Raw genomic sequence first — 13,216 nt, 5'->3', positions numbered from 1 at the left:
CAGAGGTGGGCTTACAATCCCTTCACAAAGTCAGAGGTGGGCTTACAATCCTTTCTCAGAGTCAGAGGTGGGCTTACAATCCCTTCTCAGAGTCAGAGGTGGGCTTACAATCCCTTCTCAGAGTCAGAGGTGGGCTTACAATCCCTTCTCAGAGTCAGAGGTGGGCTTACAATCCCTTCTCGAAGTCGGAGGTGGGCTTATGACAGTGCAACGCTGAAACAGAATTTGTTGGTATTGCCACTGAATAGCAGTGTAGAAAATAATAGGTGGGCTTATTACCAGAGGCGGGTTTACTGATAGACAGATATGGTAGATACCTCCGAGAATTCACTTCACTTCAGTTGATCCAGCAGATTGAGAATGATCAATATCAAAGTTTTAGAAATACTTTAAAATGTCTTAGGCCTCTGAATACCAGATTTACGTGACTTGTACTTTGTGTAACAATGAAGTTTGAGAACTCTGTATTGTCAGGAGACCTACTTGTACTACAGACTATACGGCAGTGTGTTTCAAAGATTTAATTACATTCTGTTCCAGTTTTGTAAAGATTTCCTGTAAAGACGTACATTAAGAATTTATAAACCTATATTTAGATCTTCGATCAGTAAAACAATGGGCCAGTCTTAGTGTTTGAGAATGTAAATATTACTATTGTTGACACTTGTGAACCATATCTCATGTCATTGTTATAATTGGAGGCTTGGTAATGGTAAAATTTTTACTACCAATGAGTCTGTGGACTTTGTCGAGAGTCCTATCATTATTGATCGAGGAGCATATATGATGAATAGTACTACTCTTGAGACTTGTGAACCATATATCTACAATGTTGTGTTTGTAATGGAGGGGGTATGTGATGAAAATATTACTGCTGTTGAGACTTGTGAACCATGTCTCCACTGCTGGCATTTTGATTGAAAGGGATTGGTAAATGTTACCTCTACTGAGACTTGTGAAACATATCTACTCTTCTATTGCTTTGGTTGGAGGAGGATCTGTTGATATTACTTATATTGAGACTTGTGAACCATATCTACACCGCTAATGTTTCCGTTGGAAGATATCTGGTGTTACTTCTGCTGAAAGTAGTGAACCATATCTACACTGCTGATGCTTTGATTAGAGGGGGAAAAGTAACTGTTAATGTTCAAATTCTCGCCTCAACACGTTCTCTGCAACTAACTGTTGTTATGGCATGTTAGTGTGAATTGTCCGACAGAGCCGAAATCCTGCGACAATTCACACACAGAAATCAATGTCTGAGGTACAGAACCACACAAGTGTGTGCGTTGTGTGGCTCTTCAGCACGGTACATCGTGATTAAGCTGTGGATACATTGAGGGAAGTGTGGGAGACAAAATCCCCTGGGTACCCAGCATATCACACTTGTTGGCAATGTTACCGTGATATTCTCGGAAATTTATGCCTAAAACAAGTTTTGACTGGATTGTGTATGTGCTAAGCAGCTTAGACAGTGGCGTTTGGTTGGACCTGTATACACCCACAGCTTGGTATACATTACCTACAGTAAACTATTAGGTGATAATTACTACAAATGATTCAGATGCAGGGTCGGAGCCCAGCTGCTACTGGTAACGACCTTATTTGGAAATTTAATGATGAACCTGTCACATGTTATGTGTATTCACATATGTTTTGTACGTACACACTGTCTGATGTCCACATTGTCGGTATAGACTGAAAATTGTGTGGAAACAGGATTTCTGTTACCAAATGGTGATAAAGTAACCCAGGTTACAGACTACGGGATCTTTAACAATGGATTTTTAAACTGTGTAACTAACACAAATTCAAACTCTGTTACATAAAGAGCACCAGTATACAGAAACATGTCAGTATAGATAAATAGCATGTGATGCTATGTTGGCAATTTTTAAGTCAAACAGTTTGGAAGTTTAAAGGAATTGGCAACCAACACTGATGAACTGCCATGATAGAATTCACGCTTTACCAACAATGGCATCGTTCTCTCCAGACCAAATTACTGACTCTGTTTTGTGCATACTCAATCATTTCTCTGTTTTTGGGCAACATCTTTCATAGACAGCGATTGTAGTACAAATTGCACATTTGCTGGCTCAGTGGCAAAGTTTCGTCCTTTTTCTACGATCATCAGCATCGCATGCCTGTGTTGTTCTTCGAGATCATTAACGTTTTTTTTATTTAAACTTTTATCATTCTTGCATTTTGGGACCAAAGAATTGATTGATCATCTGACTGCCGAGGATACAGACTCTGCATGTGTCACTGGGACGCAAAAGGTTTTATCAGTTCCGAGACTTGTGCACTGCTGGATACAGCATCGGAGTAACGCATGTGTATGATGCTGTTTTGGTGTTTCATATTGGAAGAGATTTGTGTGTAGATTTCATGTTTTAAGCCGGAAATTTGTGTGATCTCAGATTGGATCTTAAGTTTGTGTTTGGTCTTGTAGCATAATGAATTACGTTTAGGGGTATATTTAGGAGCAGGGTCGGATCGGCACAACAATACCACAGCCTGAGTTTATGTATGGAAATGTCACCTGATCCATGGACAAATTCGACCCCGATGCAGTCACAACAAGACTCTAGGATTAGACGTACAACTTTCAACAAATTTTGAAAACTTTTTAGTTCAGTTATATGTATGAGGAAATCTGCTTTAAGTTGAAAGAAACTGTTCTGATTTAGAAAAGGATGTCTTTGCTGAATTATTAAAATGGAAATTAATTTTAGTAGATCAAAGTTTTAACATTGAAAGATAATTATTATCTTACTGAATAGACCTTTTTTAACAAATAATTAATATCAAATGACTTGCATTATTGTTACCAGAAAGTAATATTTCAGTGTCATATCTGATAGAGATTCATACAAATTCTGTCTACAAAACTTCAAAGAACCAAGATAATGGCTGCAGGTAAATGATTAGATATAGATGGGTGAAAATTTGACAGCAAATCAAAGATATTTAAAATAAATATTTATGAAGATTGGTTTTCTAAATGATCAGATGTAATAATACATAGATCCAAATTGAGAATTTAATTCTTTTTCTTTGAATGTTTTTCAGAATGTGCTTAATGAAATTCTTGTTTCATCCAAAGGTATGTCGGAGGAATGACATTTATGGGATAAGAAAGCAGTAAGACAGATTGCAATACAATAGCAAAAGTTCACACGATATTCCTGAAGATATACGTTATGTTTTTATGAACAGGGATCGGCAAATTTGATGAATTTCATCAACAGCCGTTATTGAGTGGTTTGCTCTGTCATTTTAATTAGGAAGGTGTATAGGAACTGATTCGTCTCAGATTTCACTTCATTTGTCATCATTTAGCTCCAGCTGACTATGTAAAAGGTGTAATAACGATGACTAGCATTGCCGTCACCAGAAAATAAATACTAGGTGATGCTGATATGACGACTTATATATAGCTCCAAGATCTTACCGGTAAATACTTTCACTGTAATCACCAACTGATTACTTATAGCAGTATTAAAGTATCATTTTCCAGATTTTCAGGGCAGTTTGTCTGTAGGGTTTTCTATTAATCAGTCACAACGGGAGTTGTAAGCTGACAATTATTTGAAGCAATAGAGGTCATCGCAGGATTGACCTATTCTATGCAGACTCGACTTTCAGTAAAAATGTTTGATGTGACAAACAGAAAAGACATCAGTTCCCGCTGCAAAGAATTAGGATTGCCATGGTTACAGAAGAGTGGGTGTAATATATTCCAGACAATAATTTGTGACGATGTGTACCATATGGTATGGTTGTGATTCCAAAGTACACACTTTAAAAGTTGTACTGTTAATACTGAGGACCTTATTGATAATTACTGATACTGATGTGACCATCTCATACCATCGAGTCAAATGATTTATGCATTTGGGCACGTGGAATTTACAAACATAGGATGGAATAGGATTCAGCATTTATGCTGTTGATGTTATTTTTGTTGTTGTTGTTGAAAAAGAAAGTTTGGAAGCAACTGCTGAAGTGTGCCAATTAATGTTTATTTGTACAAGCACATGTGATAATTGAGGTTTCATATGAGGGTTAATTTAAACAGAGGTAAATATACTCTGATGATGACATGTTGATTACAAACCGTCTTTGCCAAGCAAAGCTATATTTACTAATCAAATTAATTCTGGTTTTTTTTAAATCTATGCATTAGTTTTTAAATATATTTGTAAAATGGAAACTTAAATGATACGACTGCCTTCTTTAAAATTATGTGATGATTTATTTTCTGTTTCACCTGAGGAGACTGAGTGTTTCAGAACTTTAACTGGACAAAATGTCACTCGGACTTGTGTACTAGAATTGGTTGTAGCCTGTGTTATACCTAAAATGATAGTGAACACATACTTAACGAAAACACCTGTTGCGAAAAGAAAACAACAAGAGAGTGACATCTGGTGTTAAGGTGTAACATCTTAACTGCTTCCATTGTACTTACATGTATGACATAAGTATTAATTATTAACACCTGTGTCAAGCTGATTCAGTCAGCTGATTTGGGTACAGAATTTATAATAAACGTTTACATGTATACAGTATCCTTGTATAACAGACATCTGTTTAAACTGTGAAGCCATATTGACTATGTAATGACTGTTGATTATTGTTATTTTGTGGTAATTGGGTTTTGAATGTGATGTCGATTGCTGTCCAAATGGTGTTCATTCCTATATTTTGTTGACACATCGGTTTCTCTTTTTAATTGCTATGCAAAACTATTTCATCTGCTGATTTTCTTGTTATAATAACACTGTTTGTTTATGTGACAATTATTCTTTTAAGATCAAATTCATTAGATAATTAACAATATTTGAAGATAAATTTATGAAGAAATATATATGAAGAACTTCACTTTGGATTTTACAACTATGCACCATGTTCCACAGTAATAATATTGTAACCAATGAACTGGCTTTAAATTCTGCCATAGCAATCGTCCATATTATCTGCTGATAAAAAAATGTCATTGTGCTTTGCTATCCTGTGATATTTTATTTTGAACATCATCATATATGAGTGAACTTTGCTGGTGATATCTGATCTGTGACCTTTGAACTGTGACCTTGGGTCTGTGAACTCTTTGACCTGTAATGTCATTAAGACGAATGGCAGAGAGAGGTTTTGATAGTTTCCAACATGTGAAGAGTTGGAGTTTTGAGTATGATGTTAATCCAATATGTCGAACTGAAAAAATCATTCTTCATGCTAATTCTAGGAGTGAGGAACCGGTCAGTTCAAACATGGACATCTCCACTGGACACATAGTTCTGGTAAGTACCATTACATTTCTTACCTCCTCTTTTTAATTTTAATTTTTGGCTTTGTGTTTTAGTCAAAACTCTAAAAACATGATGTTTCTTGTATTGAAATATGAAAATATGTTTCCAGATTATTGGTGACAAACTTTGTCTTACAAAAAAATGAATTTGTGATACGAACGATTCTCTGCTATTTTTGTGTTATTCAAGGAAGGAAGCTCCAACCTAAATAACAGGTGTCACAGTGTTTGTTTTATGGTCTGTAAACTGATGTAGATAGTATATGTATTTCAATTTCTGTTACAGTCCTACATGGAAGACCACTTAAAGAACAATGACCGTCTTGACCGAGAATGGGAGGGGCTAGGGGCATATGAAGCTGACCCCAATAGTACCAAGGTTGCCAGTGATCCATCCAACTTGCGAAAAAATCGTTACAGCGATGTCCTCCCCTGTAAGTGTTTTTATGATATCACAATCAGAATGAACCTATTACAACAATTTCCTCGGACCTTAGCAATTGTCTCTGCTGTAAGTGTTAAACATTAATCATACCTGATGTTACAGCGATGTTCTCTAATAACAGGGATTATCTCCCCTGTAAATGTTAAAACATTAAACATACCTGGTGTTACAGCAATGCCATCTGATTGCAGTGATTATCTCACACAGTAAGTGTTCATGCAATAAACATGTCAGATAATGCAGGAATGTCATCCATTAATAGCTATTATCTCCCTTGTAAGTGTTTGGCACGATAAACATACCTGGTGTTACAGCAATGTCATCTGATTACAGGGATTATCTCCCCTGTAAATGTTAAAACATTAAACATACCTGGTGTTACAGCAATGTCCTCTGATTACAGGGATTATCTCCCCTGTAAATGTTAAAACATTAAACATACCTGGTGTTACAGCAATGTCCTCTGATTACCGGGATTATTTCCCCTGTAAATGTTAAAACATTAAACATACCTGGTGTTACAGCAATGTCCTCTGATTACAGGGATTATCTCCCCTGTAAATGTTAAAACATTAAACATACCTGGTGTTACAGCAATGTCCTCTGATTACCGGGATTATTTCCCCTGTAAATGTTAAAACATTAAACATACCTGGTGTTACAGCAATGTCCTCTGATTACAGGGATTATCTCCCCTGTAAATGTTAAAACATTAAACATACCTGGTGTTACAGCAATGTCCTCTGATTACAGGGATTATCTCCCCTGTAAATGTTAAAACATTAAACATACCTGGTGTTACAGCAATGTCCTCTGATTACCGGGATTATTTCCCCTGTAAATGTTAAAACATTAAACATACCTGGTGTTACAGCAATGTCCTCTGATTACCGGGATTATTTCCCCTGTAAATGTTAAAACATTAAACATACCTGGTGTTACAGCAATGTCCTCTGATTACAGGGATTATTTCCCCTGTAAATGTTACAGCAATGCCATCTGATTACAGGGATTATCTCCCCTGTAAATGTTAAAACATTAAACATACCTGGTGTTACAGCAATGTCCTCTGATTACAGGGATTATCTCCCCTGTAAATGTTAAAACATTAAACATACCTGGTGTTACAGCAATGTCCTCTGATTACAGGGATTATCTCCCCTGTAAATGTTAAAACATTAAACATACCTGGTGTTACAGCAATGTCCTCTGATTACAGGGATTATCTCCCCTGTAAATGTTAAAACATTAAACATACCTGGTGTTACAGCAATGTCCTCTGATTACAGGGATTATCTCCCCTGTAAATGTTAAAACATTAAACATACCTGGTGTTACAGCAATGTCCTCTGATTACCGGGATTATTTCCCCTGTAAATGTTAAAACATTAAACATACCTGGTGTTACAGCAATGTCCTCTGATTACCGGGATTATTTCCCCTGTAAATGTTAAAACATTAAACATACCTGGTGTTACAGCAATGTCCTCTGATTACCGGGATTATCTCCCCTGTAAATGTTAAAACATTAAACATACCTGGTGTTACAGCAATGTCCTCTGATTACAGGGATTATTTCCCCTGTAAATGTTAAAACATTAAACATATCTGGTGTTACAGCAATGTCCTTACATACATATTTTATCTGGTAAAGAGAATCAGGCTATCATACTTGTTTTTTAATCCTTTGAACAACATACAGATTTAAGTACCAACTGTTAAGAGAACAGCCATCCTACAACTTTATACATTCTTGGATCCAACGAAACTAAAGCACAGAAATGGAAATAAAATTTCTGGAAAAATTTCTTCTTTATAATACTTGTACGCATTTAATGTGTGATACTTCTGAGTTTTTATTAATTATGGCAAATCAATACTGAAACCATATAGACTTCAAACACTGTAGAATCACTACAGAGTGCTTTGTTAGCTGTCCATGGTAAAGCCACTGACAATGTTGGCCCTTAAACTCGAATATACATGTTTCCTGAAACCATATAAATTATATAGACTTTACATTGTTTGCTATAATTAGTACTAAAATGAAAGTCATTTTCAATATTTCCTACATTAAAGATTAAAGCTCAAGAAACGTTCCTAAAATCTTGATCAAAGAACATTACGAGAGGTGTTTTGCCACTAATGTACAGCTCTATATATAGAAGCTGTTTGTCATTCTGGTGATGGCTGGAACTGTCGCAGTGTAATCCTTGGGTGTTTCTCATTTCAAACATGATAACGCTTGTAAATGATCTTAGAAATAATGACAAGATATAAAAATAAAATGCGATTACTGTAATAATTTAAATCTGGATTTGCACAAATCTAGAGTGTATTCTTGGTGATACAAGTTATCGCTATTTCGTGTCGGTGTATGTACACTCAGATACTATTGGTAGTTATGGACTAAAATAGCCTGGCTTAATATAGCCAAGTGACCCCAGTTGAAAACACAGACTCTGAACGCACAAATTCGGCAATAAAATGGATCATCATGCTGTGTGGAGAACTCTGCCAGCACGACACAATTATAAAGTTGATCGTCATCAGATTGGGTATCGGCTTTTGGCAGGACAGTTATCCTGTGCTAAAGTGATTGTGGCCATTATGGTAACGAAGGGATTAGCCATGGCGAATCGTGAGCCGTGAAGTCCTTGTGAAAGAAACGTCTTTATTGCACAGTTCTGGACAAGGAAGAGGAGTTTTAATCGTTTTTAAGTGTAAATGGTCAAACAAGATAACGCATGGAATTAATCCATCATAAATTTGATCGCCATTTGAGCTCATTGATGATGTTGCCACACTATTCCAAGTTGAATGAGAAAGTGACGATTTAGTGTGTGCTGGTGGATTACTGTCCTGGCTGCCATGCTTGTGTATTACTAATGAGACTTACTGTTGATGGAGAAACTCCATCGTCATTGAGTTTTTGCCAATGTATTTATCAATGTGTTCCACTTGGGAACTGACCGTCTGGGTAAGCTCTGTTGAGCACCTGGTGTGAAGTGAGGCAGTGAACACACATAACTTTCAATCCTTTTATTTGTCATTATTAAGTTCCAAGTGGGGTTTAATTTGAAGTATAATAAATTTATTGATATGATAAAAAATTGAGAGTTTTGATATTGAAAATAAGTCAGAAAATAGGTTGTTTTAGGAAAAAGAAAATTGCTTAAGTACTAGAAAAGCAAAGAGCACTTTGAAACATTATTTGACTTCAGATGTCTATTTGAGTGAAAATTTTGACTAGTTTGTTGTTGTCTGCTAAAAGTCTGATTTGATCTGAGAAGAAAGCTACATCCATGACATGGCAAACAAAGAAATAATTCTTTTGTGAAATTATGGGATATCTCCATAAAAGGTCATAAATAGTTTCTTCAGTAATAGGTTTTACGTATAGTTCATTGCTTTATTTGTTAAGGAGGAAATGAATTCCAAACGAAAATGACGATGTAGTTTTCTTTGACAAATATCTCCTTTATCAAATTAACCAAATGGTTGAAAATTCATTTAATCCAAAATTTGATTATATGTGTGGAAAATAAATTAGTATTAAGAGAAAATATATCAGAATATTTGGTGACTTTTGGTTTTATATGTTCTGAAGCAGTGACACTTCAAATTTGATATTTTGTAAGAATAACAGTATTTTTGAAAATGGTGGGGAAATTATGAGAGCAAGCAGAACATTTGTTCTTGGTGATGTATTGCACAATGGGGTTTTTTGGCAGAGAATTCCTGGAATTACAGGGCCTCTAGAGTACATAGAACAATTAAAAAGGCAGATTTCACAAAATTATTGTCTTTATATGATGATTGCGTTACAAAACAGAAGTTAATTGTCAGAAAGGATGCAGTATTGTTATAGTCAGCGAAAGGGAGAAAAGATACAGCAGTATTGTTATAGTCAGCGAAAGGGAGAAAAGATACAGCAGTATTGTTATAGTCAGTGACAGGGAGAAAAGATACAGCAGAATTGTTATAGTCAGCTACAGGGAGAAAAGATACAGCAGTATTGTTATAGTCAGTGATAGGGAGAAAAGATACAACAGTATTGTTATAGTCAGCTACAGGGAGAAAAGATACAGCAGTATTGTTATAGTCAGTGACAGGGAGAAAAGATACAGCAGAATTGTTATAGTTAGTGACAGGGAGAAAAGATACAGCAGAATTGTTATAGTCAGTGACAGGGAGAAAAGATACAGCAGTATTGTTATAGTCAGTGATAGGGAGAAAAGATACAGCAGTATTGTTATAGTCAGTGACATGGAGATACAGCAGAATTGTTATAGTCAGTGACAGGGAGAAAAGATACAGCAGTATTGTTATAGTCAGTGACAGGGAGAAAAGATACAGCAGTATTGTTATAGTCAGTGACATGGAGAAAAGATACAGCAGTATTGTTATAGTCAGTGACATGGAGATACAGCAGTATTGTTATAGTCAGTGACATGGAGATACAGCAGAATTGTTATAGTCAGCTACAGGGAGAAAAGATACAGCAGTATTGTTATAGTCAGTGATAGGGAGAAAAGATACAGCAGTATTGTTATAGTCAGTGACAGGGAGAAAAAATACAGCAGTATTGTTATAGTCAGCTACAGGGAGATACAGCAGTATTGTTATAGTCAGCTACAGGGAGATACAGTGGTATTGTTATAGTCAGTGAAAGGGAGATACAGCAGTATTGTTATAGTTAATAACAGGGAGAAAAGATACAGTAGAATTGATAAAGTCAGTGACAGAGAGAAAAGATACAACAGTATTGTTATAGTCAGTGATAGGGAGAAAAGATACAGCAGAATTGTTATAGTCAGTGATAGGGAGAGTGAAGATACAGCAGATTGTTATAGTCAGTGACAGGGAGAAAAGATACAGCAGAATTGTTATAGTCAGTGACAGGGAGAAAAGATACAGCAGAATTGTTATAGTCAGTGACAGGGAGAAAAGATACAGCAGAATTGTTATAGTCAGTGACAGGGAGAAAAGATACAGCAGAATTGTTATAGTCAGTGACAGGGAGAAAAGATACAGCAGTATTGTTATAGTCAGTGATAGGGAGATAAGATACAGCAGTATTGTTATAGTCAGTGATAGGGAGATAAGATACAGCAGAATTGTTATAGTCAGTGACATGGAGATACAGCAGAATTGTTATAGTCAGCTACAGGGAGAAAAGATACAGCAGTATTGTTATAGTCAGCTACAGGGAGAAAAGATACAGCAGTATTGTTATAGTCAGTGACAGGGAGAAAAGATACAGCAGTATTGTTATAGTCAGTGACAGGGAGAAAAGATACAGCAGTATTGTTATAGTCAGTGACAGGGAGAAAAGATACAGCAGTATTGTTATAGTCAGTGACAGGGAGAAAAGATACAGCAGAATTGTTATAGTCAGCGACAGGGAGAAAAGATACAGCAGTATTGTTATAGTCAGCTACAGGGAGAATAGATACAGCAGTATTGTTATAGTCAGTGACATGGAGATACAGCAGTATTGTTATAGTCAGGGTCAGGAAGAAAAGTTACAGCAGAATTGTCTCACAGACCTTTATATGTTCTGTATATGGGAAAACACTTAGTAAGAGTTTTTTCACCCTCATACGAAACGTTTAAAATAATGCCTTGTTTTAAATTAGAAATTGTCTTCAAATACTTAAAAGAAAAAAGCATCAGCTTCACCAGATTTTGTCTTACATTTCATTTTCATTTCTGTGGCAACTGTTGCAATAGTTTTCCAATAATACAGAGACTAGTTTCAAATTTTCCTGACACAATATTCAACCAAACTCTCAATTTCTTCCAAACAGTTGTATCATTTCAAAACATAAAATTTGTTGTATTCAGTTTCCTATATCAGATGAAGTTTGCCCTTCATTGTTCAGCAGCCTTAGAGATAAATCATGGAACATAAATCTCAACAATTTCTAAAATAAAACATTATAGCAGGGTGTTTCATTTTGCCCAATATAGACCAGATTTGGTTTGTAGATCTTAGCTTGAAAATATTTAATGAATGTGTGTGTAATTTTCTGTCAAGGAATGTCATTAGATATATGACAACTTTTCTTAACTTTTCTTTACACTATAGGCTTTCAATTATTAAATTTGATATCTTAGATCCTGGATAATTACAACTACAGCTAAATGTTTACCAGTGTTTTGACACGTCAAATCAATGACTTTATTGTGCCTGAGGTCTTCCAGGTTCGTAAAAAAAAATTGGCAGCATCTATTAATAAAATTGTAGGTCTTATTTACTGCTGTTATGAACAAATCATATTACCTCCCTTAAGTTGTTTTTTTAAGAGATCTCTTTGTTCAAACATACACACTGTTGAATTACCGCTCATGCTAAAATACTGTTGTTTTCCGTCACTGCCGAATACAGCAGAAATATATGTGGCACGTGTATTCCAACAAGGGCGGTGCGAGTTGCAGGATAAATAAATATATAAATACAACTGTGGGCTATTGTTTATAATTTTATCTCACTTATTAACAGGAATATTGGGTAATCAAACTTTCAACAACTTTATGTTATGTGAATGAGGCAGGAGATTTTCCAGGAAGTTATTGTAATTCAGGTTATTTTAAATTCAAATTTTCTGTAACAGATGGTCGATAATTAGATACAATACTGAATGACACAACATTACATATAACACATAGAACATAAAACACTGATATCTTTCAGATGATCATTCTCGTGTGATACTCGCAAACACTAGTAACGTATCCGGCTCTGACTACATCAACGCCAGTAGTATTGTAAGTATATGTCTATCTCCGTTGTGAAGTAACTTACTCCAAATATCAACACCACAATATCGTAATTACCTGGATATTATCTCATCGGAATTCACTCTATTCAACACTGAATAACAAATTATCAAAGTACTATACTAATTAATCACAAATGTTCCAACATGGATCACATCAAAGTATGCAGAAAAAAATATAATCTTATATTGACAGAAAGTTTAAGTGGAATATTTTTACAGGTAAATCCAATATTTCTGCTTATTATCATTTTTGTAGAGGTATGTTGAGTTTGTGATGCGAGATCAACTTTATATCCCATCAAACATAGTGAAAATAATACTATCAGGTCTGAATATACTGTTAAGTATGAATGGTGATTTTTTTCAGACGGACCATGACCCTCGCAATCCTGCATACATTGCCACCCAGGGGCCCCTGCCTCATACCATCGCTGACTTCTGGCAGGTAAGTCATTTTCTAATGCAAAACGAAGGTGAAAAATTATTTTACAAATTATCACATCATTAACAGATGTCTGTTGTTTATTTGTCAATTTTGTTGGTATTTATATCTCTATGAACGAAATAACTGTGAAATATGTGATCATTATTTACCAACCAAATCAACAACCCACATGTTTTCTTCTGAAAAACATGAACTTGAAAGCCCTGATTTCACAGTAC

At 35.4% G+C, this 13,216-nt stretch overlaps 1 protein-coding gene across 1 annotated transcript in view; it reads left to right on the top strand.

Moving 5' to 3' along the window:
* Nucleotides 1-13,216, top strand: part of LOC132558713 (receptor-type tyrosine-protein phosphatase N2-like) — a 252,916-nt gene that overhangs the window by 225,469 nt on the left and 14,231 nt on the right. Inside the window, exons 13-16 of the mRNA XM_060223309.1 lie at nucleotides 5,258-5,312; nucleotides 5,607-5,754; nucleotides 12,466-12,539; nucleotides 12,921-12,998. Coding sequence (XP_060079292.1) covers nucleotides 5,258-5,312; nucleotides 5,607-5,754; nucleotides 12,466-12,539; nucleotides 12,921-12,998 — 355 coding nt within the window. The remainder of the gene's footprint in view (nucleotides 1-5,257; nucleotides 5,313-5,606; nucleotides 5,755-12,465; nucleotides 12,540-12,920; nucleotides 12,999-13,216) is intronic.

The sequence above is a fragment of the Ylistrum balloti genome, unplaced genomic scaffold, assembly GCF_031769215.1.
Source record: "Ylistrum balloti isolate Yb309-2 unplaced genomic scaffold, AGI_CSIRO_Ybal_v1 Utg370814, whole genome shotgun sequence".
NCBI classification, from domain to species: Eukaryota; Metazoa; Mollusca; class Bivalvia; order Pectinida; family Pectinidae; genus Ylistrum; species Ylistrum balloti.
The sequence above is the reverse complement of the archived record's forward strand: the minus strand, read 5'-3'. Positions and strand labels throughout refer to the sequence as shown.